Source organism: Oncorhynchus gorbuscha, linkage group LG07 (assembly GCF_021184085.1).
Source record: "Oncorhynchus gorbuscha isolate QuinsamMale2020 ecotype Even-year linkage group LG07, OgorEven_v1.0, whole genome shotgun sequence".
NCBI classification, from domain to species: domain Eukaryota; kingdom Metazoa; phylum Chordata; class Actinopteri; order Salmoniformes; family Salmonidae; genus Oncorhynchus; species Oncorhynchus gorbuscha.
This window is the reverse complement of record NC_060179.1, coordinates 63,819,970-63,843,430: the sequence shown is the minus strand read 5'-3', so window position 1 is coordinate 63,843,430 and position 23,461 is coordinate 63,819,970. Positions and strand designations below refer to the sequence as shown.

General features: G+C 41.3%; 1 protein-coding gene and 1 long non-coding RNA gene across 5 annotated transcripts in view; both read left to right on the top strand.

Annotated features, from left to right (window-relative positions):
* Positions 1–7,863, top strand: part of LOC124040226 (protein tweety homolog 2-like) — a 113,884-nt gene extending 106,021 nt beyond the window's left edge. Inside the window, exons 9-15 of one of the 2 annotated variants that reach the window (XM_046357194.1) lie at positions 2,655–2,747; positions 2,829–2,921; positions 3,074–3,216; positions 3,539–3,730; positions 3,938–4,016; positions 5,369–5,395; positions 6,102–7,863. In XM_046357194.1, coding sequence (XP_046213150.1) covers positions 2,655–2,747; positions 2,829–2,921; positions 3,074–3,216; positions 3,539–3,730; positions 3,938–4,016; positions 5,369–5,395; positions 6,102–6,182 — 708 coding nt within the window. In that variant the 3' untranslated portion in view covers positions 6,183–7,863. The remainder of the gene's footprint in view (positions 1–2,654; positions 2,748–2,828; positions 2,922–3,073; positions 3,217–3,538; positions 3,731–3,937; positions 4,017–5,368; positions 5,396–6,101) is intronic. The other variant, XM_046357195.1, reaches the window with a different exon arrangement.
* Positions 7,864–10,483: 2,620 nt separating this feature from the next.
* Positions 10,484–21,629, top strand: LOC124039326. Of its 3 annotated transcripts, XR_006839547.1 has the most exons (9): positions 10,484–10,588; positions 11,201–11,246; positions 11,799–11,874; positions 12,193–12,326; positions 18,106–19,234; positions 19,401–19,603; positions 20,550–20,707; positions 20,861–20,988; positions 21,158–21,629. It is a non-coding gene; the product is annotated as an uncharacterized LOC124039326 (long non-coding RNA). The 3 variants fall into 3 exon arrangements; XR_006839548.1 differs by having other exon boundaries at positions 12,218–12,326; positions 18,106–19,603; XR_006839546.1 differs by having other exon boundaries at positions 18,106–19,603.
* The last annotated feature ends 1,832 nt before the right edge of the window (positions 21,630–23,461 follow it).

Sequence of the window (23,461 nt, the reverse complement as noted above, 5' to 3'; positions counted from 1 at the left end):
CGTTTTGAAAAGGTGCTTTTTCCTGTATCAGACGTGCTTCATAAATGGACATATTTGGGTATACATGGACCGATTTAATCGAGAAAAAAAAGACCCAATTGTGATGTTTATGGGACATATAGGAGTGCCAACAAAGAAGCTCATCAAAGGTAATGAATGTTTTATATTTTATTTCTGCGTTTTGTGTAGCGCCGGCTAGGCTAATTATTTCTGTTTACGTCCCCTTTGGTTATTTCAGGGGTTGCATGCTATCAGATAATAGCTTCTCATGCTTTCGCCGAAAAGCATTTTACAAATCTGACATGTTGGCTAGATTCACAACGAGTGTAGCTTTAATTGAGTACCCTGCATGTGTGTTTTAATGAAAGTTTGAGTTGTATCGAGTACTATATATATATGCCATTTAGCGGACGCTTTTATCCAAAGCGACTTACAGTCATGTGTGCATACATTCTACGTATGGGTGGTCCCGGGAATCAAACCCACTACCCTGGAGTTACAAGCGCCATGCTCTACCAACTGAGCTACAGAAGGACCACTATTAGTTGGCGCTCTGAAATTTCCGCTGATTTGGTCCTTGTACAGGGACAGCAGCCGTAAATTAATAGGAAATACAATTATTTCCTTGGCAGAATTAAAAAGTAATTGTGAGCTGACCAATGTTTCATTTATTTTATAAATGCAACTTAAAAGTTTTATATCATGAAATTTCATTCTGAAATCTTTTTGACATCAGAGCAATGTTGAGGGAGTCCTATTTGAGTCAGAAAAGGATAGTCATATGAACGGTAAGATATACAAAACCTTGCAGAGAGCTGACAATCTCGCAGAAAATATATATAAACTAACTGACATTGGCACAAGATGGAGTGTTGGAACATAACTAACGAAATTACAGTTAACGAAAATGTACGCTTAATCCAGTATAAAGTCATGTTTAATAGAAGAGACAAAATTCACAAATTCTACAGCACAACAGCAGAAACATGTCTTAAGGGTAAAACTAACAATGACTAAATAATTAATGTCTTCTGGGAGTGCTATAAAGTCCAAAAGTTATGGGCAGAGTTAGTAAATTGGATGTCAGAAGTTTTATGATTAATCCGTCCATCTGTACATTTCAAGACGCTGCATATGAGGGTATGGTTAGATACCCAATGGGTTAGACTATACTTTTCTTGTCAATCATTTTGAGAAAAAAAGTTTACTTAAAAACTGGAAATCAAATTATCCTCCATTGTTAATAAGGATCCGCCCCTTTTTTATTTTATTTTGTCGCCTAAAGTGACATACCCAAATATAACTGCCTGTAGTTCAGGATGTGAAGCAAGATTATGCATATTATTGATACCATTTGAAAGGAAACACTTTGACGTTTGTGGAAATGTGAAAACCTATATATTTAATCAAGCAATTCTCAAAATCAACCTGCATTAGAGCATGCTGGGAAATATGATAATGATGGTTGTGGTTTTGGTTCAATGTGATTGTGTATGAGTTTCAGGCCCCTGTTTCCAGGTAAAACTAGGCCCTCTAAATAAGGCTTTAAGAAATACATATGGTATTGTGTTAAAGAATTGATTGTTTTTATGACATATTCGCTTAGGATCTCTCTTGGGGATAGTCAATAGGACCTAAAATGGATGAATGCAACAACCATGTCTCTGTCACTAACCAATAAAGTCATGGGTGGTAGCTCTACAATTTACTTGGTAGACAAGGCGCTCACAGTGTGTTAATTTAACACTGTTCTGGTGTCTATATGAGACCACAGACTCATGAACTCTGTGTTCATTTTTTTTTTGGAACACTGGAGAATTTGATGTGTAGGGTTGGAGTCATAGGGTTCATACTACGCTCCCAGATGAGTTTCTAAGGGGTAAATTCATGTGGTTTACAGTCTACTTGCAGTTCTTGGGTGAAGTGCACAGGGCAGAGCATGCATATTCTGTTGGATGAGACTAACTTGCTGTTAATGATTGGCTTTTGTCTCCCTATGCTGGACAAAAGCTGAACTGACAAGCCCACGAGTGTATTAAAGTTATAATCCATCCCAAACCACGAATTCCTATGATTAACAGTGTTAAATAACACTAACATGTGAAAACAATATTTTTTGTTAACACATTTTTCATTTTGTTTTTATAGTAAGGTTGGTAGCAACATGTGAAAAATAGTTGTGGAAATCTGTTGCAAATTGGCTTGCTCTCTGCCAGAAACTCTGGGCTGGCTGGCTAGGTAGCTAGCTAGCCAACGTAAATACACACATTAAGTTAATATCCGCAAGCGAAATATAAACTTTGTCATGACGATATAAACGGATGGATGTGCTCTATACAATTATGCCCATACCATCTATTGGCTGATTTGGCGACTTGGAGTACAGGTAATTGTCTTAAAAGCGTTATGAAATGTGATAGTGTGTCATCCCCTATCTCTAGTGAGGAGAACCATGTAGCTATGACACGTTCTAAACTATTTCCGATTTCACAGATGGGCCACTGAGAAGTTAAATCATTTTTACCCATTGACAAAACATTGGCTTTTACCAACCTGACAGGAGTTTCATGATTATCCCTTTAAATGTACACTACCCAGAATTTGGCATGCTGTTTTGTGTGCGTGCGTGTGTGCGTGTGTGTGTGTGTTTGCAGTCTCTGACCATCTTCCAAAGATCTCTGACCACCATGCAGATCCAAATACAGGGCCTGCTGCAGTTCGCTGTGCCTCTCTTCCCCACCGCTGAGGTCAGTGTTGAATTTACCTGTGGCATAATGCTGAATCGTACTGAATAGTAGTAATGAATCCTACACTTGTCTTCTCCACAGAGAGACCTATTGGGCATCCAGCACCTGCTCAACTCCTCAGAGGCTAGCCTCCACCAGTTGACTGCCCTGCTGGACTGTAGAGGACTCAACAAGGTACAGGACACCACCACTGAATCCCACGGCATGGATCTAGTTCCTTGTGACAGTGGCTCTGCTGTGTATCTATTCACTTCACAACATGTCTCAGAGAGATATTTTCTGCTATCTGCAAATGTGTTTGTTTGTTTCCTCCCTCCACACTGTAGGACTACCTGGATGCGCTGATCGGTGTGTGTTATGACGGGGTGGAGGGCCTGCTATACCTATGCCTCTTCTCTATCCTGGCAATTTGTGCCTTCTGTGCCATGCTGTGTGCCATCCCCAGGGCATGGACACATATCGCCAGCAGGTCAGGAGGTGCCCTCCCACTGAGTCTCTTTCATTACATTTACATGACATTTTAGTCATTTAGCAGACACTCTTATCCAGAGCATTTGGCAATCAATGCATTCAAATAAAGTAGATAAGACAACCACATATCATGATCACGAGAATAGCAAAACCAGTGCTAGTAAGAATCACAGTCACTATCTTTCTATCTCTCTCTATCGCCCTTTTATAGAACAAGAGTGTAAACATCCATTGTGTTTATACTGTACATACACCTTACCAAGTCACTAAATCATCCTCAAAATCTATGCCCCTGACCTCCAGCCTTCCTCTTCTCTCAGGGAGCGTGATTATGACGATATAGACGAGGAGGACCCATTTAACCCTCAGGCCAGACGCATGACGACCCACAACCCCAACCATGCCACCAACGTGCACAGCTTCTGCAGCTACAGCAGCAGTATGGGTAGCCAGAGCAGCCTCCACCCGCCTGCCGCACAGGCTGGGTCCAATGCACCCGTTTCAGAGTACATGTGAGTCAGAGTCCAGCCCTGGCCTGGTGTGGAGTGTATGGTAATGCACAGTCTAGTGTGCTAGCTAAAGTAAAGCTAACTGTGAAATCTAGTCATCATGTTTGCTAAGATGACATACTGGCCCAAAGTGCTATGTTCTTGTGCTGTGGACACATTTTTGGTGATAGGGATGTTTGTTTAACTCACTCCTTCGCTCTCCCTTCTCAGGAACCAGTCGGCGCTGTTCGGGGGGAACCAGCGGTACGAGAACGTTCCTCTGATCGGGAGAGGCTCACCGCCCCCCTCGGTGCGTTAGGTCCCAGAGGCCATGTCTTTCTTGTGATGTCACTCAGGGTTGGGGTCAATTCCAATGAGGAAAATTTGAATTTCAATTTGAAATTTCAGTTTGCTTTCTGAATTGACTGAATTTATATTGATCCCAACCATGATGCCACTGTCCCACATACTCTCAAGTCAATCAGCATTGTAATACTGATCTCTCTCTCATCACCAGGGTTTCTGTTCTGTTATTTAATTGATTCAGTGACCTGGTAGGACTTGTTCCTGTGTTTACTTTCTGTTTGCAATGTCAACTCTGGTACGTGAGACCTGACAGCTGGGGCTCAGACTGCTCTTTAACTCTAGCTTGAGGCTTTTCCCCTAATGATGCTCTCTCTGCTTGATGCATTCTTTAAATTGCTCAAGTCAGTGTTACTTAGACTTGAAGTTGGTCTTGTAGTTTGTTTCTCATGAGTTGTGACGAGAGTGTTTTTCTCATGATATGACATCCATATGATAATACATTTCCAATACTGAAATCCATCAGTAAGTCTTTTGATCATGGTCATAATTTTGATGACATATCAGAGAGCACACTGCTGACTTTGTGCCTTTAACCTGTCTATCTACAATAACTGTAGATTGCTGACTCATTACCCAAGTAGTAGGACAGTGAAAGATAAGTTTAACATGGACATAGCATGTTACTTAGACCAATGCCCAGGGGAGGATGTCACAGGTGTTAGTCCTTATTAGGTCACTTTCCTTCTCTCTTAAAGTATCTCTCTCCCCTTCTCTCTTTCACCTCCCTCTATGGCCTCGTAGTGGCAGCTCTTTAGATCTATTCTAATTTCCTGTCGAGGAGACAGGCCACGTTTTTAGGATGAATACATCAAGCTTAACCATTCAAAATGCCTGCTGTGCCTAATTAAATTTGATAAAGAGACATATCATGCATCTCATATATTATGGGTATCTACTGTAGCTGCCTGCCATCCTTCCCACGTTTTTATATTTGACTGAAAATAAGGTTTATTACCTGAGACTAATGCTGAGTCCCAAATGGCACCTATACAACATCTTATTTATTTTATTTTAAAAGCAGTGGATTGTATAGGGAATAGGGTGCCATCTGGGACGAACCCTAAAGTGTTAAACCGTATCAACCTCTGTGCTTTCCCCTGCCCTCTCACTCTACTACCATTTGGCTGTGAGGATTATGTCATGTGGTGCCTTTCTGGACCCATATCTACCTTTCTGCAAAGCGTGCACTCTACCTTTTCAGCTAACAGCTTCTTTTATATTTTTTGTTTGTTTGTTGTTTATATGTTTGTTTGTATTTAATTTCTTACTTCCTTATTTTTTTATCAACTTTTGGAGGTATACACTCAGCAATTTAGAAACAGAGTAAGTTGTTTTCTGTTCCTCTTTGGACCTCTCTACTGTCTGAAGGACAAGATAGACTCCCAATTGCTTTCTCCCTGCCTTCGTTTAAAATCATCTCTTTTTTATTTACCTCCATTTTCGTTTTGGAACTGCATTTTCTATTTCACCTCTGGCATGGCTTTGAACTGCAAACCTTACTGTTCATGACATCATCATCGTCATCATTCCAGTTGTATGTTTGACCCAGTCAGGTCTGTTTCCCCGTGCTGTTGGGAGTGTGGTAGTGTACCCTATCCTCACATCTCCTCCCTGGGTTGGGACATGTTTTCAGAGACACATCGGCAGCCCTATGTGTGCATGCCGCGAACCTTCCCTCTGTGTAATTCTATAGCTGCTAAGGTGCCGAGCGTCAGGCTTGTCGTTATGCTTGGTCTGGTGCTATAGAATTCTAGAGTCATGGTATGCCCCTTGTCTCACCTACCGCCTGAGAAGGCTTGATCCATAATAAAGGGACCTACAGTGTTGTCTGACTGATAGTCCAATCAATGTTTGGCATAGACACAGTATTGTCTCCCCTAGCTACCTACCCTTCCTTCCTGTCTCGCTGGTTAGATACTGTTCTGAAAGAGTACTATGTTATTCTATACTGTTGTGCGTTTCATTCACTATAAGTCACCTGGGGTTGTCTCTTATTGTGTGTCCTGTGATATTATGTTTTCCCCTACAGTACTCCCCCAGCATGAGGGCTACTTACCTGTCCATGACTGAGGACCAGATCAGACACTTTGGGAATGATTTCCAGGCATAGAGCTGCTCCTCCCTCGATCTTTCTTCTCTTTCACTTCTGCCATCTCCGAGAGGGGTCCTCAAACAGGCGAACACGCACACACACAAAAACAACTACTCCAGCAGTGTGTGACTCTGTGGCTGCTGCACGGACCCTATCCTCGTCCAACTCACTGGAATGGACCAAGGCCTGGTATGAGGAAAGGTGTCACACACACAGTTGTCCCATCCCAAACCCCAGAGCATAATGTGTAGGTTTCAGTCACCGTGACTCCAGCCCTTATTCTATTATATGGTTCTATTCATTCTATTTGTAATAATGATATATTTTAAAAACACTAGCTTGATTCATTCACTCCGATGAGACAAAAGCAACTTTTACAATAAATGACTTTAATAATGATCTAAATTGTTCAGGAACGAATGATTTGTATACATCTATTTTGAAGTGAAACGTCTTATAAAACATATTTTAAGAATTGAAGCATGTTTTTGGGCCTATAACCACTCCCTATTCTCCAAAACAGATTTTCTGTAATTACAGTATATATACTGTAAGTCTATGACTGCTTGTGACTATTCCTCTCTTGCTAAAAGACATTCTCTACCTGACCTCTTCAAAGACTTGATGTGGACTGCCGAACCATCTGGAGGAACCAGCTACAATATATGAATTATTCAAATCAAAAGAAGGAACCATACCATTCTGTTGATATCTGAAATTGGCCAAGCACAAGGACATCAGAAATGACATTTTCACATTCTTAGAACTGAATACTGTAATTTTGACTGTCGGAGGGTCCTCCTTTACCCTCCAAGGCAACAGACAACATATGCCATAATATTAGTTATATGTTTCCACATACAGTTGAGACCTAGACCTTGTGAAGCACAAACTCAACCCTGATTGTATGGTAGGGCCTGGGATAGTGACCCTACACAATGCCCAACACTGATTCTTCGCAGATACCCCTCTGTGTTGCTTGCTCTTCTACATTCAAAAGGTCTTGCACGGTGTCTGACACAGGATTTTATGTTTTGAGCCATCATTTCAACGACTAAGACATGTTACAAATGTAATTTGTCCACATACGGTAACTGATGCGCATTTAAACTATACTGTATGTTGACTTCTGTAAATACCTTGTATGTTTACAGATTGCTGTGTCTTATTTTGTAGTATTTTTATTCATTTTAGGGTTGTCCTAATGTGCCACTGGTTGTGCGATATCTGTAGCTTGTTTTAAACCAATAAAGCCCTTAAGAGAGCCTTGCTCTGCCATAATATCAGATATTATTTTCAGAGGCCGTTGTTAAATGATGGCATTCGGTTGGATGTGTATTGTAATAGTACCATATCAACTTGAGTGTTGGTCATGACTTGCAAGCGGCTGCAAACTATCATGGTGAGAGAAATAGTGTTCAGACAGCAGTTTTAACCTTACTAGTGATCCTTTTCTTCCATTTTGAGAAAACATATCATCATCCTCTTAATGAACAGGCCGGTTTGAGCTATCGTCAGATAATGTTTAATTCTGTAGGATTTTATACAATTATTTTGTTTGTTTTGTTAATTTTTTTCAGTTTGAATGCATGTGAAGTAGCACTGTCTAGAACCATTGAGAGTGGTGCTTGATGTGTATCTATCCTCAGAGATGGGATATAATTGTGAATTAATAATAAAATACTTTTGAGTATTCTCATGTTGTGTTTGGTGTATCTTCATTCTATGAATGCCTTATGCACATATGAAAGTGTGGCTAACCTGACCGACACTTTGCATAATTAAGTGGATGTGAAAGACCATCAGCCTAAATGTAATGACGACTTGGTTAGCCACACAGGTGTACAGGGCAAATATAATTTGACATAGTCATTGAGTTATACCGAGCTCCTGTGCAAACCATCCTTTTTCAAAACTCTGTCCTGGGGCTTCTTCTTCAATGAGGTTTAACTGTGGTTGGAATCCAATACATGTTGCATTACCTACTAAACTGGAATATACATTACCTTATGTTTTGTTTGAAAAAAGTATATATATAAATATACAGTATATACAGTTGAATTCAGAAGTTTACATACACCTTAGCCAAATACATTTAAACTCAGTTTCACAATTCTTAACATTTAATCAGAGTACAAATTCCCTGTCTTAGGTCAGTTAGGATCACCAATTTATTTTAAGAATGAAATGTCAGAATAATAGTAGAGAGAATTATTTATTTCAGCTTTTATTTCCTTTATCACATTCCCAGTGGGTCAGAAGTTTAAATACACTCAATTCGTTTTTGGTAGCATTGCCTCCAAATTGTTTAACTTGGGTCAAACGCTTCAGGTAGCCTTCCACAAGCTTCCCACAAAGAAGTTGGGTGAATTTTGTCCCATTCCTCCTGACAGAGCTGGTGTCAGGTTTGTAGGCCTCCTTGCTCGCACATGTTTTTCAGTTCTGCCTACATATTTTCTATATAATTCAGGTCAGGGCTTTGTGATGGCCACTCCAATACCTTGACTTTGTTGTCCTTAATCCATTTTGCCACAACTTTGGAAATATGCTTGGGGTCATTGTCCATTTGGAAGACCCATTTGCGACCAAGCTTTAACTTCCTGACTGATGTCTTGAGATGTTGCTTCCATATGTCCACAACATTTTCCAGCCTCATGATGCCATCTATTTTGTGAAGTGCAGCAGTCCCTCCTGCAGCAAAGCACCCCCACAACATGATGCTGCCACCCCCGTGCTTCACGGTTGGGATGGTGTTCTTTGGTTTGTAAGCCTCCCCCTTTTCCCTCCAAACATAACAATGCTCATTATGGTCAAACAGTTCTATTTTTGTTTCATCAGACCAGAGGACATTTCTCCAAAAAGCACAATCTTTGTCCCCATGTGCAGTTGCAAACCATAGTCTGGCTTTTTTATGGCGGTTTTGGAGCAGTGGCTTCTTCCTTGCTGAGAGGCCTTTCAGGTTACGTCGATATAGGATTTGTTTTACTGTGGTACTTTTGTACCTGTTTCCTCCAGCATCTTCACAAGGTCTTTTGCTGTTGTTCTGGGATTGATTTACACTTTTCGCACCAAAGTACATTAATCTCAGGGAAACAGAACGTGTCTCCTTCCTGAGCGGTATGACGGCTGCGTGGTCCCATGGTGTTTATACTTGCGTACTATTGTTTGTACAGATGAACGTGGTAACTTCAGGCGTTTGGAAATTCCTCCAGATGAACCAGATTTGTGGAGGTCTACAATTGTTTTTTTGCGGTCTTGGCTGATTTCTTTTGGTTTTCACATGATGTCAAGCAAAGAGGTACTGAAGTTAGGCCTTGAAATACATCCACAGGTACACCTCCAATTTACTCAAATTGTGTCATTTAGCCTATCAGAAGCTTCTAAAACAATGACATGATTTTCAGAATTTTCCAAGCTGTATAAAGGCACAGTCAACTTAGTGTATGTAAACTTCTGGCCCACTGGAATTGTGATACAGTGAATTATAAGTGAAATAATCGGTCTGTAAACAATTGTTGGAAAAATTCCTTGTGTCATGCGCAAAGTAACCGACTTGCCAAAACAATAGTTTGTTAAAAATACATTTGTGGTGGTTGATTAAAAGAACTAGTTTTAATGGCTCCAACCTAAGTGTATGTACATTTCTGACTTCAACTGTACAAATAAAGCAACACATACGCTACCATCTAACCCTACACTAAAAACCCACCACCCTACTCCACTATATATACAAAAGTATGTGGACACCGCTTCAAATGAGTGGATTTGGCTATTCCAGCTGACAAGTGTATAATATTGAGCAGGCAGCCATGCAATCTCCATAGACAAACATTGACAGTAGAATGGCATTACTGAAGAGCACAGTGACTTTGAACGTGGCACCGTGATAGGATGCCACCTTTCCAACAAGTAAGTTATTCAAATTTCTGCCCTGCTAGAGCTGCCCCGTTTAACTATAAGTGCTGTTATTGTAAAGTGGAAACGTCGACAAGCAGCAAAGGTTCTGCTGCAAAGTGGTAGGCCGCACAAGCTCACAGAAAGGGACAACCTGGTGCTGAATCACATAGAGAGCATAAAAATAGTCTCGGTTACAACAATCACTACACAGTAAGTACTGGCGAGTTTTGTTTCTGGAGTTTAAATTATTTTCCTCTCAAGTAGTGAAATGAAATCGTTTTAGAGTGTAATTATTACCAGTGGCTGCTAGAGTGGGAGCAAAAATACAGATTCAATTCTATTGGAGGAAAACAGTATGACCACGCCCACTAATGTTGGTTGAATGTAGATTTTGCCGCTGTTCTACATTTGCAAATGTCTGGTGAATGGAAAGAGAGGACAGGTCGAGAGCGTGGATCTGCCGAACATCAGTAGTCACTCACAGAACCGCAGAATTGATTCATTTCTAAACTTAATTGGAATTCCAGGTAAGTTCACTGTTATTGGTTAACTTTGTGTGCAAAGTACAACTGTTGAGCAACATTACAGCTAGCTGACATTGTAATGTACGCTTACTGTTACTGCACGATTTGCATAGTCAGATGCTAATGTGAGCATCTAGCTAGAGCTAATTAGATAGCTAGCTACAGTAACATTAAGTTATACCACTGTTAGTGGTTTATGGACAGTATGTACGCCCGGTGGATCTGTGCATCACCTGTTTTACATTTTCAACAGAGCGTTATTAGCTATTATCAGTAGCTAGCGGACTTTACTGACTACTGGCATCAGGTTAGTCAGTGTAACATGAGTTTTACTCTGAAAAGCGAGCTCTTAGCAGACAGTTAGCGGCAGTTGGTCTGTGCTACATGTGTGTTTCATTCAAGTTTAGAGCTATTAGACCGTTTTTAGCTGCTGTTTGGTCGGTAAGACAGGTGCGTTTTACTGTGAAAAGAGAGCTGTTGGTAGACAGTACTTAGCGGCAGGCAGGTCGATGCAACACATGTGTTTTACTCTAAACAGAGCATTGCTCCTTGTAATTTGTGCATACCGTTATTTGTGTTAATGCAATTTTAAATTAACTTTTTCTTGTCATCAAGGATGCGGGCTGTACGCAACTGACCTTCAAATCCTTTTTGGATTGTGGTGAGTGAAAACTTTCACATTTCACACAATGTCCTATGGAACAACACACTTATACTGACACACTTTAAATATACTTACTTTATATTTACTGTCAAATTGATTGCAGATTTCCTTGCTGGTAATGAATAGAAAGCGAACTTGTGCCTCCCCAGATCACAGATCAGTCAAAGATTGGTTTGTGTTTTGGGAGTTGTCTGATTATGCTCCTCTGTAGCTGAGCTCATTGTCTTTTCCGGTCATGAATGGTTTTAAAGAATAAGTAACACTAACATTTGTAAGCAGCTACAATCTCAGTGTTGATAGTTATCTGTGGTGTATTGCTATAATACTCAGACGGTTGTTATAATAATTCAGTGCGTGGCAGCAGAAGACAGGTTGTAGACTGCATATAATTGGAATTGATGTGGAAAGAAGCACTAAGTCAGTTTTGGGGAAACAATGTTCACATAAAGATGACCTCTTGATTTCTGTCTTCTATTCTGGTTTTTCTCCCAAAAAAATACACAGCATATTTAATCAATAAGGTTGTGCAGTCTTATTTTGTCTTCACAGTTGCCAATACATTTGACATTCCAACAAGACCTTGGTGTGCTGGAGATTTGTTTACCCCAAGACCCAAATCCTGATGGTGAGTTGCTTATTAGCTTAGAGCATTCATCCATACAGTCCTGGCTAGCCTAACACATGTTCTGAAATGTAAGTCAAGCAGATATATCTGCTGATTTCTTTTCTCATTTTGAATTTTTTTAAATGGTCTTTGTTTCTGTGCTCACCTCTCCCACCCCTTTTATAACAGTAGTGGGTCTAATCAATTCCAAATGTTACATTTCTGCATTCAGCTTGTCATTAGCAAAAGTCCTCTAATCATTATAATGGATGTTTCCACCTAAATTGTGTTATAATTACAGTGTTGTTCACACCAGTTAAATGTTAACATGATTGCTAGATTCTTTGAGTTCCTCTGCAAGCAGCTCCTTATCAAAATACAGTGGAGACAATGAGGGGGACTCCGATGACACCATTATATTGCAGCAGATTCCTGCTACAAGAAAGACGGCTGGAGATAATCGTCTATCTCATGTAAGTACTGAACATTTCCAGTTTAAACAAACATTATACTTGCTATTTTATTGCTGTTTTAAAAGTGTTCGTGTTCCTTTTTTAAATTACTCCGACTTAGATGATTGAAGACATTCTGAAGAACAATCCTTGAGGAGAGAGGATCATGAATCAGTATGCATGGACAAAAAGCATAACAGATAGCAGAAGATGCGATATGGTCAAGATATTGGTTGCATAAATGACAAGTGAACATGGGATTATGTCATATCCTCATTACATACAGTGGGGCAAAAAAGTATTTAGTCAGCCACCAATTGTGCAAGTTCTCCCACTTAAAAAGATGAGAGGCCTGTAATTTTCATCATAGGTACACTTCAACTGTGACAGACAAAATTAGAAGAAAAAAATCCAGAAAATCACATTCTAGGATTTTTAATGAATTTATTTGCAAATTATGGTGGAAAATAAGTATATATTTTTTTGCCCCACTGTAAATTTACTGTGTACCGAGTTCCAAACTGCATCTGGAAGCAACAACAACGTCAGCACTAACTGTTTGTCAGGAGCTTCATGAAAGGGGTTTCCATGACCGAGCAGTCACACACAAGCCTAAGATCACCAGGCGCAATAGGAAATGTCGTCTGGAGTGTTGTAAAGCTCGCCGCCATTGGACTCTGGAGCAGTGGAAACGCGTTCTCTGGAGTGATGAATCAAACTTCACCATCTGGCAGTCTGATGGATAAATCTGAGTTTGGCGGATGCCCGGAGAACGCTACCTGCCCCAATGCATAGTGCCAACTGAAAAGTTGGGTGGAGGAGCAATAATGTTCTGGGGCTGTTTTTCATGGTTCGGGCTAGGCCACTTAGTTCCATTCTGTGGTTCCAACTTTGTGGCAACAGTTTGAGGAAGGCCCTTTCCTGTTTCAGCATGACAATTCCCCAGTGCACAAAGCAAAGTCCATACAGAACAGGTTTGTCGTTCGGTGTGGAAGAACTTGACTGGCCTGTAGGATTATTATTTTATTACACAACCTAATAACTTCACAAGACTTGAGCAACGCGCCAGTTTTAATTGGGTATGTTGAGTGTCATGATATCAGCAAGGTTTGTGTTACATCATTTATTCCCAAACTTTATTCCTAAAAAATTGTGCAGACCCCCAGAGGTACGTGCAATGCCGTCGGGGTACGTCAAATAAAAATGTGATTCACATTTTCAAACAGTCCATTTATATTTTCCAATGGGGCTATACATTTGGGTGATTTTTTTTCTCGCCTGAGTAGCCTCGTTTCACAGCCAAAATTACAATTAAACCATCTAGCGTTCAGCTAAATAACAATACAATGTCAAATAATTAACATCCAATGACATTAACCATTACTCTCTTGCGGGAATTCCACTAACGGTCCATAGAGTGGCAAAGTATGTGAACCCTTTTGAATTACCTGGATTTCTGCATAAATTGCATAAAACCAAATGCATGCTTTTCAACCGATCGCTGCCTGCACCCGCTTGCCCGACTAGCATCACCACACTGGATGGTTCCGACATTGAATATGTGGACACCTATAAGTACCTAGGTGTCTGGGCTAGACTGCAAACTCTCCTTCCAGACCCATATCAAACATCTCCAATCGAAAATCAAATCAAGAGTGGGCTTTCTATTCCGCAACAAAGCCTCCTTCACTCACGCTGCCAAGCTTACCCTAGTAAAACTGACTATCCTACCGATCCTCGACTTCGGCGATGTCATCTACAAAATTGCTTCCAACACTCTTCTCAGCAAACTGGATGCAGTTTATCAGTGCCATCCGTTTTGTCACTAAAGCACCTTATACTACCCACCACTGCGACTTGTATGCTCTAGTCGGCTGGCCCTCGCTACATATTCGTCGCCAGACCCACTGGCTCCAGGTCATCTACAAGGCCATGCTAGGCAAAGCTCCGCCTTATCTCAGCTCACTGGTCACGATGGCAACACCCATCCGTAGCACGCGCTCCAGCAGGTGTATCTCATTGATCATCCCTAAAGCCAACACCTCATTCGGCCGCCTTTCATTCCAGTACTCTGCTGCCTGTGACTGGAAGGAATTGCAAAAATCGCTGAAGTTGGAGACTTATCTCCCTCACCAACTTCAAACATCAGCTATCTGAGCAGCTAACCGATCGCTGCAGCTGTACATAATCTATTGGTAAATAGCCCACCCATTTTCAGCTACCTCATCCCCACAGTTTTTATTTACTTTTCTGCTCTTTTGCACACCAATATCTCTACCTGTACATGATCATCTGATCATTCATCACTCCTGTGTTAATCTGCAATATTGTAATTATTTGCCTACCTCCTCATGCCTTTTGCACACATTCTATATAGACTCCCCTTTTTTTCTCTACTGTGTTATTGACTTGTTAATTGTTTACTCCATGTGTAACTCTGTGTTGTCTGTTCACACTGCTATGCTTTATCTTGGCCAGGTCGCAGTTGCAAATGAGAACCTGTTCTCAACTAGCCTACCTGGTTAAATAAAGGTGAAATAAAAAAATTATAATGAATAAATAAATTGGTCATCAAATTTGATCTCATCTTCATCTAAGTCACAACAATAGACAAACAGTGCTTCAACTAATAACACACAGTGCTTCAACTAATAACACACAAGTTATTGTATTTTTCTTGTCTATATTGAATACATCATTTAAACATTCACAGTGTAGGTTGGATATTATTCTAATGATTTCTCCAAAAGCTAATTGGAGTCAGGAGATCGCTAACCTGGAGTCCAATCAATGAGATGAGATTTGAGATGTTCATTAGAGCTGCCCTGCCCTATTAAAAAACACTCACAAAAAGGGAGTTTGCTATTCACTAGAATCATTGCCTGATGTGAACCATGCCTCGAACAAAAAGAGATCTCAGAAGAATTGTTGACTTGCGCAAAGCTGGAAAGGGTTACAAAAGTATCTCTAAAAGCCTTGATGTTCATCAGTCCATGGTAAGACAAATTGTCTGTAAATGAAGAAATTTCAGCACTGTTGCTACTCTCCCTAGGAGTGGCCGTCCTGCAAAGATGACTGCAAGAGCACAGCGCAGAATGCTCAATGAGGTTAAGAAGAATCCTAGATTGTCAACTAGAGACTTCCAGAAATCTCTGGAACATGCTAAGATCTCTGTTGGTGAGTCTATGATACGTAAAACACTAAACAAGAATGGTGTTCATGGGAGGACACCACGGAAGAAGCCACTGCTGTCCAAAAAAAACCATTGCTGCAAGTCTGAGATTCGCAAAAGAGCACGTGGATGTTTCACAGCGCTACTGGCAAAATATTCTGTCGACAGATTAAACTAAAGCTGAGTTGTTTGGAAGGAACTCACAACACTATATGTGGAGAATTAAAGGCACATCACACCAACATCAAAACCTCATCCCAGCTGTAAAGTATGGTGGAGGGAGCATCATGGTTTGGGGCTGGTTTGCTAACTCAGGGCCTGGACAGCTTGCTATCGTCGACTGAAAAATGAATTCCCAAGTTTATCAAGGCATTTTGCAGGAGAATGTAAGGCTCTCTGTCCGCCAATTTAAACTCAACAGAAGTTGGGTGATGCAACAGGACAACGACCCAAATCACAAAAGTAAATCAACAAAAGAATGGTTTCAACAGAAGAAAATACGCCTTCTGGAGGGACCCAGTTAGTGTCCTGACCTAAACCTGATTTGAGATGCTGTGGCATGACCTTGAGAGCAGTTCACATCAGACATCCCAAGAATAGTGCTGAACTGAAAAGAGGAATTGTCCAAAATTCCACCTGACCGTTGTGCAGGTCTGATCTGCAACTACAGAAAACGTTTGGTTGAGGTTATTGCTGCCAAAAGGAGGGTAAACCAGTTATAAATCCAAGGGTTCACATACTTTTTCCAGCCTGCACTGTGAATGTTTACACAGTGAGTTCGTTAAAGACATGAAAACGTGTAATTGTTTGTGCGTTTATTAGTTTAAGCACACTGTGTTTATCTATTGTTGTGACTTAGATGAAGATCAGATGAAATGTTATGACCAATTTATGCAGAAATCCAGGTAATTGCAAAAGTTTCACATTCTTTTTCTTGCCACCGTATGTAGCCAAACGTAGCTGCTGCTCGTTCCGTTTGCTTGAAAATGGATAGATTGTTTAAAAAATTAAGGCCTGCGTCCTGAGAGACACATACCATCTCTAATGGACAACAGGAGAGGATATCTTTTTAAGTACTGGACAGCTTTGTGACATCAAATGGACTTTGGTGGTCAAGATGTGTTATCTGTACTGATGGCGCAAAAGCCATGACGGAGACATAGTGGAGTGGCAGTTGCTCCCAATGCCACTTTGGTACACTGCAGCGTCCACTCAGAGGCTCCTGCGGCCAAGGGAATGCCTGACGGCTTGAAAAACCTTTTAGAAATTACAGTGAAAATGGTTAACTTTGTTAAAGCAAGGCCCATGAGCTCTCTTGTATTTTCTGCATTGTGTAATGATTTGGGCAGTGATCATGTAACGCTTTTACAACATACAGAAGTGCGCTAGTTATCAAGGGGCAAAGTAATGACATGTTTTTTTTTTAATTGAGAGACGAGCTTAAATTTTTCTTTACTGACCATCATTTTTACTTGTCTTCCATGACGATGAGTTTCTCACATGACTGGCCTATCTGGGTGATGTTTTTTCTCGTCTGAATGATCTGAATCTAAGATTACAGGGACTCTCCGCAACTATATTCAATGTACGGGACATAATTGAGGCTTTGATTAAGAAGTCGGTGCTCTTCTCTCTCTGCTTTAACAAGGACAACACACAGGTCTTTCCATCATTGTATGGACAATGTCAAATGTGATATAGCGAAGCACCTTAGTGAGCTGCAGACTTACACAGGCACTTTCCCGAAACGGACGACGCAAAAGAGATTCGTTATCCCTTTCATGCCCAGCCTCCAGTCCACTTACCGATAACTGAACAAGAGAGCCTCATCGAAATTGCAACAAGCTGTGCTGTGAAAATGTAATTTAATCAGAAGCCACTGCCAGATTTCTAGATAGGGCTGCGCTCAGAATATCCTGCCTTGGCAAATCGTGCTGTTAAGACACTGATGCCCTTTACAACCACTTACCTATGTGAGTGGGTTCTCGGCCCTCACTAGCATGAAAACTAAATACAGGCACAGACTGTGTGGAAAATTATTTAACAGTTAGACTCTCCAATACAACCCAACATTGCAGAGTTGTGTGCATCCTTTCAAGCACAACCTTCTCATTAACCTGTGGTGAGTTATTCAACTTTTTTTTTTTTTTTTTATGAAATAAGGATTTATTTGTAAGATGGCTAAATAAAGAGCGAAATGATTTATTATATTTTGTGCCCTGGTCCTGTACGAGCTCTGTCACTTCCCACGAGCCGGGTGGTGACAAACTCGCACTCATTCCTATGTTTAATAAATGTATCGGATAGTGTGTGTGTGACAGGCTTACAATGATGGCAAAAAAAAAATACATTTGAGAGTGCGCTGAACCTGGTGCTAGAGGGGTACGCAGCTGAAGGTTGAATGTTTGAAGGGGTACGGGACTATAAAAAGCTTGAACCACTGTGTTAGATAAAAACAGCTGCTGCTTCATTATGAGATAATAAGACGCATCTGGCAGCCTATGTACATTTCAATCCAACACTGTTTATTCAGACTGTCTGTCTGTCTGTCTGTAACTAGACCACTACAGCTTTGAGTGTACGGTGTGTGCTGAATCCTGCCTGTCCTGCCTGGCCCTTTCTTTGTAGGTGAACACAGAGCGCTTTGAGTCTGAGACCAGGGTGATATAAACCATGTGGAGGGAGGCTGGCCCAAGGACGTCAACCCCCAGGAGATGGAGCAGACTGTCCGCTTCAGGAAGAAAGTGGAGAAAGACAAGCATTATTTCAGCACCATCATGCAGCTGGGCAGTGCATGACAGACATCAGCCAGTCAAGTAGCCACGATATGACCTGGGTCATAGAGATTTTCAATTCAATCCTATTTTATTGAATTAATCACTAGTGTATGACATTATGCCATATCTAAATAATACGTCCTATAGCAGCATACCACCCTGAATCCCACTGATGTCTTTCCTCTGAGGCTACAGTAAACAGGGTTGGTCCTGGTCGGTCCATAGATGGGAGACCAGATGCTGCTGGATGTGGTGTTGGAGGGCCAGTAGGAGGCACTGTTTTCTCTGATAACATTTTTGGGGGGGACATTGCCCTGTGTAAGTTGCTGTCTTTTGGATGGAACATTAAATGGGTGTCCTGACTCTCTGTGGTCAGTAAGAATCCCATGGCACTTATCGTAAGAGTATGGGTGTTAACGGGCCCTGAATCTAGGTTGTCGCTGTAAATAAGAATTTGGTTTTAACTGACTTGCCTAGTTAAATAAAACATGTAAAAAGCCATTTCTTAGCTGCTGCAGTAGTGTGATAGAGAAAATGACCAGTTCTGAAAGGGAGAGAGCAAGAAGAGTGTTCCTCTCTATCTCTGATCACAGCCCTCTGTTCCTCCCGTGTGAACACAGAACATGGAGCACAGCATCAAGCAGAACAATGCCATCAACATCTACTGGGAGTACTTTGAAGGGGAGGAGGAGGTGGTGGTGGTGGAGTCAAAACCATCAATGTTTTTAAGTGCTTCCATGACCTCTATTAACCTATCGTCCAACATAGAATCCACAAATGATGTATATTACCAGTGTATTGTGTCCGTCTGATTGGTTTTTGATCTTACAGAAACCCGAACCAGATAAAACACACTGCCACCAGTCTGTCCTGGCATCCCGATGGCAGCCGCAAGCTGGCTGTGGCCTACTCCTCATTGGAGTTCCTGGAAGTCTCTTAAGACATTAGCTACAACTCTGATATATGGAACATTGTTAGGTGTATGACTCAAACATCTCTTTCATTTATATTTTCCTTTCTAACAGGGATTATCATTGCAATAGCTGTGGCAGTGAGATTTACTAATTTTTCATCTTAATTGATAGTTCAGAAAGTCAGTGGACTACAAAGTATTAATTAATTGAATCCCCTGTGTTGCCTCTTCAGAGAATAGCAATAAGCCAGAAATGACCCTAAAACCTGTCTCCACTGGTCTGTCTGGAATACAACCCCCCAAAGACTCTCACATCCTGGTCGGAGGTAGCTACAATGGCCAGATCAGTGGGTCCTTCAACAGCTGTATCATGCTTCCTGCCAGCTCAGGAACAATGTCCTTAGGAGATTACTGTGCAGTGTAAAGAACTTTGGAGGTATAGTCAAGTCATTCAACTCCAGACTGCAGTTATTTGTAAATGTCATAAAGGTTCCAGTTATGTAATGTCTGGATTTGTCCGGATGCTCTTTTGAGCATTTAAGTACATTGCCTCTAGATATTTGTTTAGGCTCTGACAGTTAGTAGTTGTGTTGTGTGTTCTTGTCATTTGTGTGTTTTGTGCATGCATGCATGTGTGTTTGTGAAAGTACACAAAGTAAAATGTCTGAGCAGCTTATTGGGACACTCGCAAGGGCAGCTAGCCAGTGGAAATGTCCACATTAGAGCACAGCCACAGAGACCCTGTCTACAAAGTAATCTGGTTGCAGTCAAAGACTGGAACCGATACCTTTTCTGCGTCTAAGGACGGCCAGGTGAACCAAGCCTCCAATAGAAGCAATAAAAGCCTTTGTCACCTTATCCCTTTCTCAAGCCAAGCAGGCACAATAGGCCAGGGTGGCACTAAACGCTCAGGACTCATGGGCAGTGAAGTCTGATACTCTTGGTCCGGGACAGGTGCACTTTCTCTGACCTTCAATTGCCATTTGGCCATAGCCAGAAGTGATGTAATAATGCATCTATTGAAGGCAAGGAGTTTGACTGATTGGCCCTGAGTTGACCACTGGTCTCTGTCTTTAAGGTGCTGGGGTGGGACATTCGTAAGATGAGCGAGCCCACAGAGAGGCTGGTACTGGACCCTAACAAGTAGTGCAATTTGGACAATGCCCTGGGGGTGATCTCACTGGAGTTTGAGACCACTATGGTGCTGAGGCTCTCTAGACTGGACTATCCTTCTGTTGTTTCACTGTTGATGAATTAAGAGTGTGGATTCGCCTAACGTATTTTTGTATGAACTGGTCCAAGTCGGAGATATAGTATGTCATCTATTTGTATTTGTACATAAGGAAGACCTCAAATTTAACCTGATGTTTTTTCTTATTCAGACCTGGTCTCATGTAACCAAAAGGCCAAGAGCCCACCTGCACGTACAGCGGTCCTCACGGCCCAATCTACACCCTGCAAAAGAACCCGTTCTTAAGAACTTCCTGACCGTAGCCGATTGGAAAGCCCATATCTGGTCCGAAGACATCATGTGGACAAAGTAAAGGGTCCCTTTGAAACAACATAATACAGACCAATGATATAGCTACTTCACAGATAAATTTTACTCTTTTTTTTAGGTTCTAATACATATAACCAGTGATTTGGCCCCTCGTGTAATATTGACCTAATGTAAAATGATTGGTTGCCGTAGATCACATACAGTCTATCTGTCAGAAGGCTGATGGAGTCCAGTACAGCCCTCTGTGTTCTTCACCATCAAAATGGACCGAATACTCGACATTTGGGACTTCCTCTTCAAACAGAACGACCCCACACTCAGTCTGCAAGTATTATCATACACCTCATCCAGCCTTTACTCAGCACCTGCCAGGCCTAAGTGACCATGTGAAACCCCTTACTGTTGTGTTATCATTGGTCGAATTCTTGCATGATGCTGCCAAAGAAAAATCCTCGGATGGACATCCAGTTATATTCTATTGTTTTCTAGGTATGTGATGAGGCTCTGTACAGCCAGAAGGTGCAGGATAATGGGTGCTTCCTGGCATGTGGACACCAAGGAGGGCGACGGAGAGGAGAGTACCGAGGAGCTAGTAATGCACACTTGAAAAAGAGAAGTGGAAGAAAAAAAAGTTAAGGGATTGAGTGAACAAAACAAACGTTTTCAAAATTCCTTGACATGAATTATTTTTTTTACAAATCCAGTCAGTTTTTCACACTGATCCAATGTCATCATAATGATTTCTGTTTTGAAATGATGTGTAAAATGTTGATTCAACCAGTTTGTGCCCAGTGGGTTATTATTAATCATTTATACTCTGTGGTATGACTGAATTAGTTGGCTATTTCATTAGGATAACAAGCAACACCACCCTTCAATAGCATTCATCTGGCAATACATTCACATCAGGTGGCCTATATACAGTAACAGCATGAACTCCAAAACGGTGTTCTGTGCACCACAGCTGCACTGATTTTATTTGATTTAGGAACCCCATTAGTCTTACTGGGTGTCCGACACAACGAAAAATACATTAGACGAAAGACTTCAAAATGTACATAGTCAATTTATGATCTCATAGTTGATCATGTCTGGATGAGGTATCATATTGTCCATTCATGCTGTGATTAGTAATTATACTGTGTCTAAAGAGCAGGGTTTTTTTCTGCAGAAGCACCTTTGGACAATAGATGGAGAGACACTCACAATGCCATTACAGGAGTTAAAGTTGCTGTGTAAGTATAGGTTGCCAAGGGTTCATAAACTGAGAGGGGGCTGGTGAGGGGGGTGTGAATTTGGTTGCTGTACTCCGCCAGCCTGTATGACATCACCACTGATAGTTATCTGTCAAACATAGCTGCACCTCTTTGTCCAATGGTAACAGATTTACCCTTGTTTTGGTCCACTGGCCCATTAAGATTGGGGCCTGGGGTCTATATTTAAACTCAGCAAAAAAAGAAACGTCCTCTCACTGTCAACTGCGTTTATTTTCAGCAAACTTAACATGTGCAAATATTTGTATGAACATAACCAAATTCAACAACTGAGACAAAAACTGAACAAGTTCCACAGACAGGTGACTAACAGAAATGGAATAATGTGTCCCTAAACAAAGAGGGGGTCAAAATCTAAAGTAACAGTATTTTTAAAAAATTATTTCACCATTTTTTACCAGGTAGGCCAGTTGAGAACAAGTTCTCATTTACAACTGGGACCTGGCCAAGATAAAGGAAAGCAGTGTGACTTAAACAACAACACAGAGTTACACATGGGATAAACAAACGTAGAGTCAATAACAATAGAAAAATCTATACGGTGTGTGCAAATGAAGTAAGGAGGTAAGGCACTAAATAGGCCAATAGTAGCAAAGTAATTACCATTTAGCAATTTACACTGGAGTGATATATGTGCAGATGAGGTGCAAGTAGAAATACTGGTGTGCAAAAGAGCAGAAATACTAAATCAAATATGGGCATGAGGTAGGTAGGTAGTTGGTTGGATGGGCTATTTACAGATGGGCTGTGTACAGCTGCAGCGATCGGTAAGCTGTTCTGACAGCTGACGCTTGAAGTTAGTAAGGGGAGATATAAGTCCAGGTTCAGTGATTTTTGCAATTCGATCCAGACACTTACAGCAGAGAACTGGAAGGAAAGGCGGCCAGAGGAGGTGTTGGCTTTGGGGATGACCAGTGAAATATACCTACTGGAGCGGGTGCTATGGGTGGATGTTGCTATGGTGACCAGAGAGCTGAGATAAGGTGGAGCTTTACCTAGCAAAGAATTATAGATGACCTGGAGCCAGTGGGTTTGGTGACTAATATGTAGTGAGGTCCAGCCAACGAGAGCATACAGGTCACAGTGGAGGGCAGTATATGGGACTTTGGTAACAAAATGGATGGCACTGTGATAGACTGCACCCAATTTGCTGAGTAGAGTGTTGGAGGCTATTTTGTAAATGACATCGCCGAAGTCTAGGATCGGTAGGATAGTCAGTATGTTTGGCAGCATGAGTGAAGGAGGCTTTTTTTGCAAAATAGGAAGCTGATTCTAGATTTAATTTTGGATTGGAGATGCTTAGTGTGAGTCTGGAAGGAGAGTTTACAGTCTAGCCAGACACCTCAGTATTTGTCATTGTCCACATATTCTAAGTCAGAACTGTCCAGAGTAGTGATGCTAGTCGGGCGGGTGAGTGTGGGCAGCAATCGGTTGAAGAGTGTGCATTTAGTTTTATTAGCATTGAAGAGCAGTTGGAGGCCACGGAAGGAGTGTTAAGGTTTGGAGGTTTGTTAACACA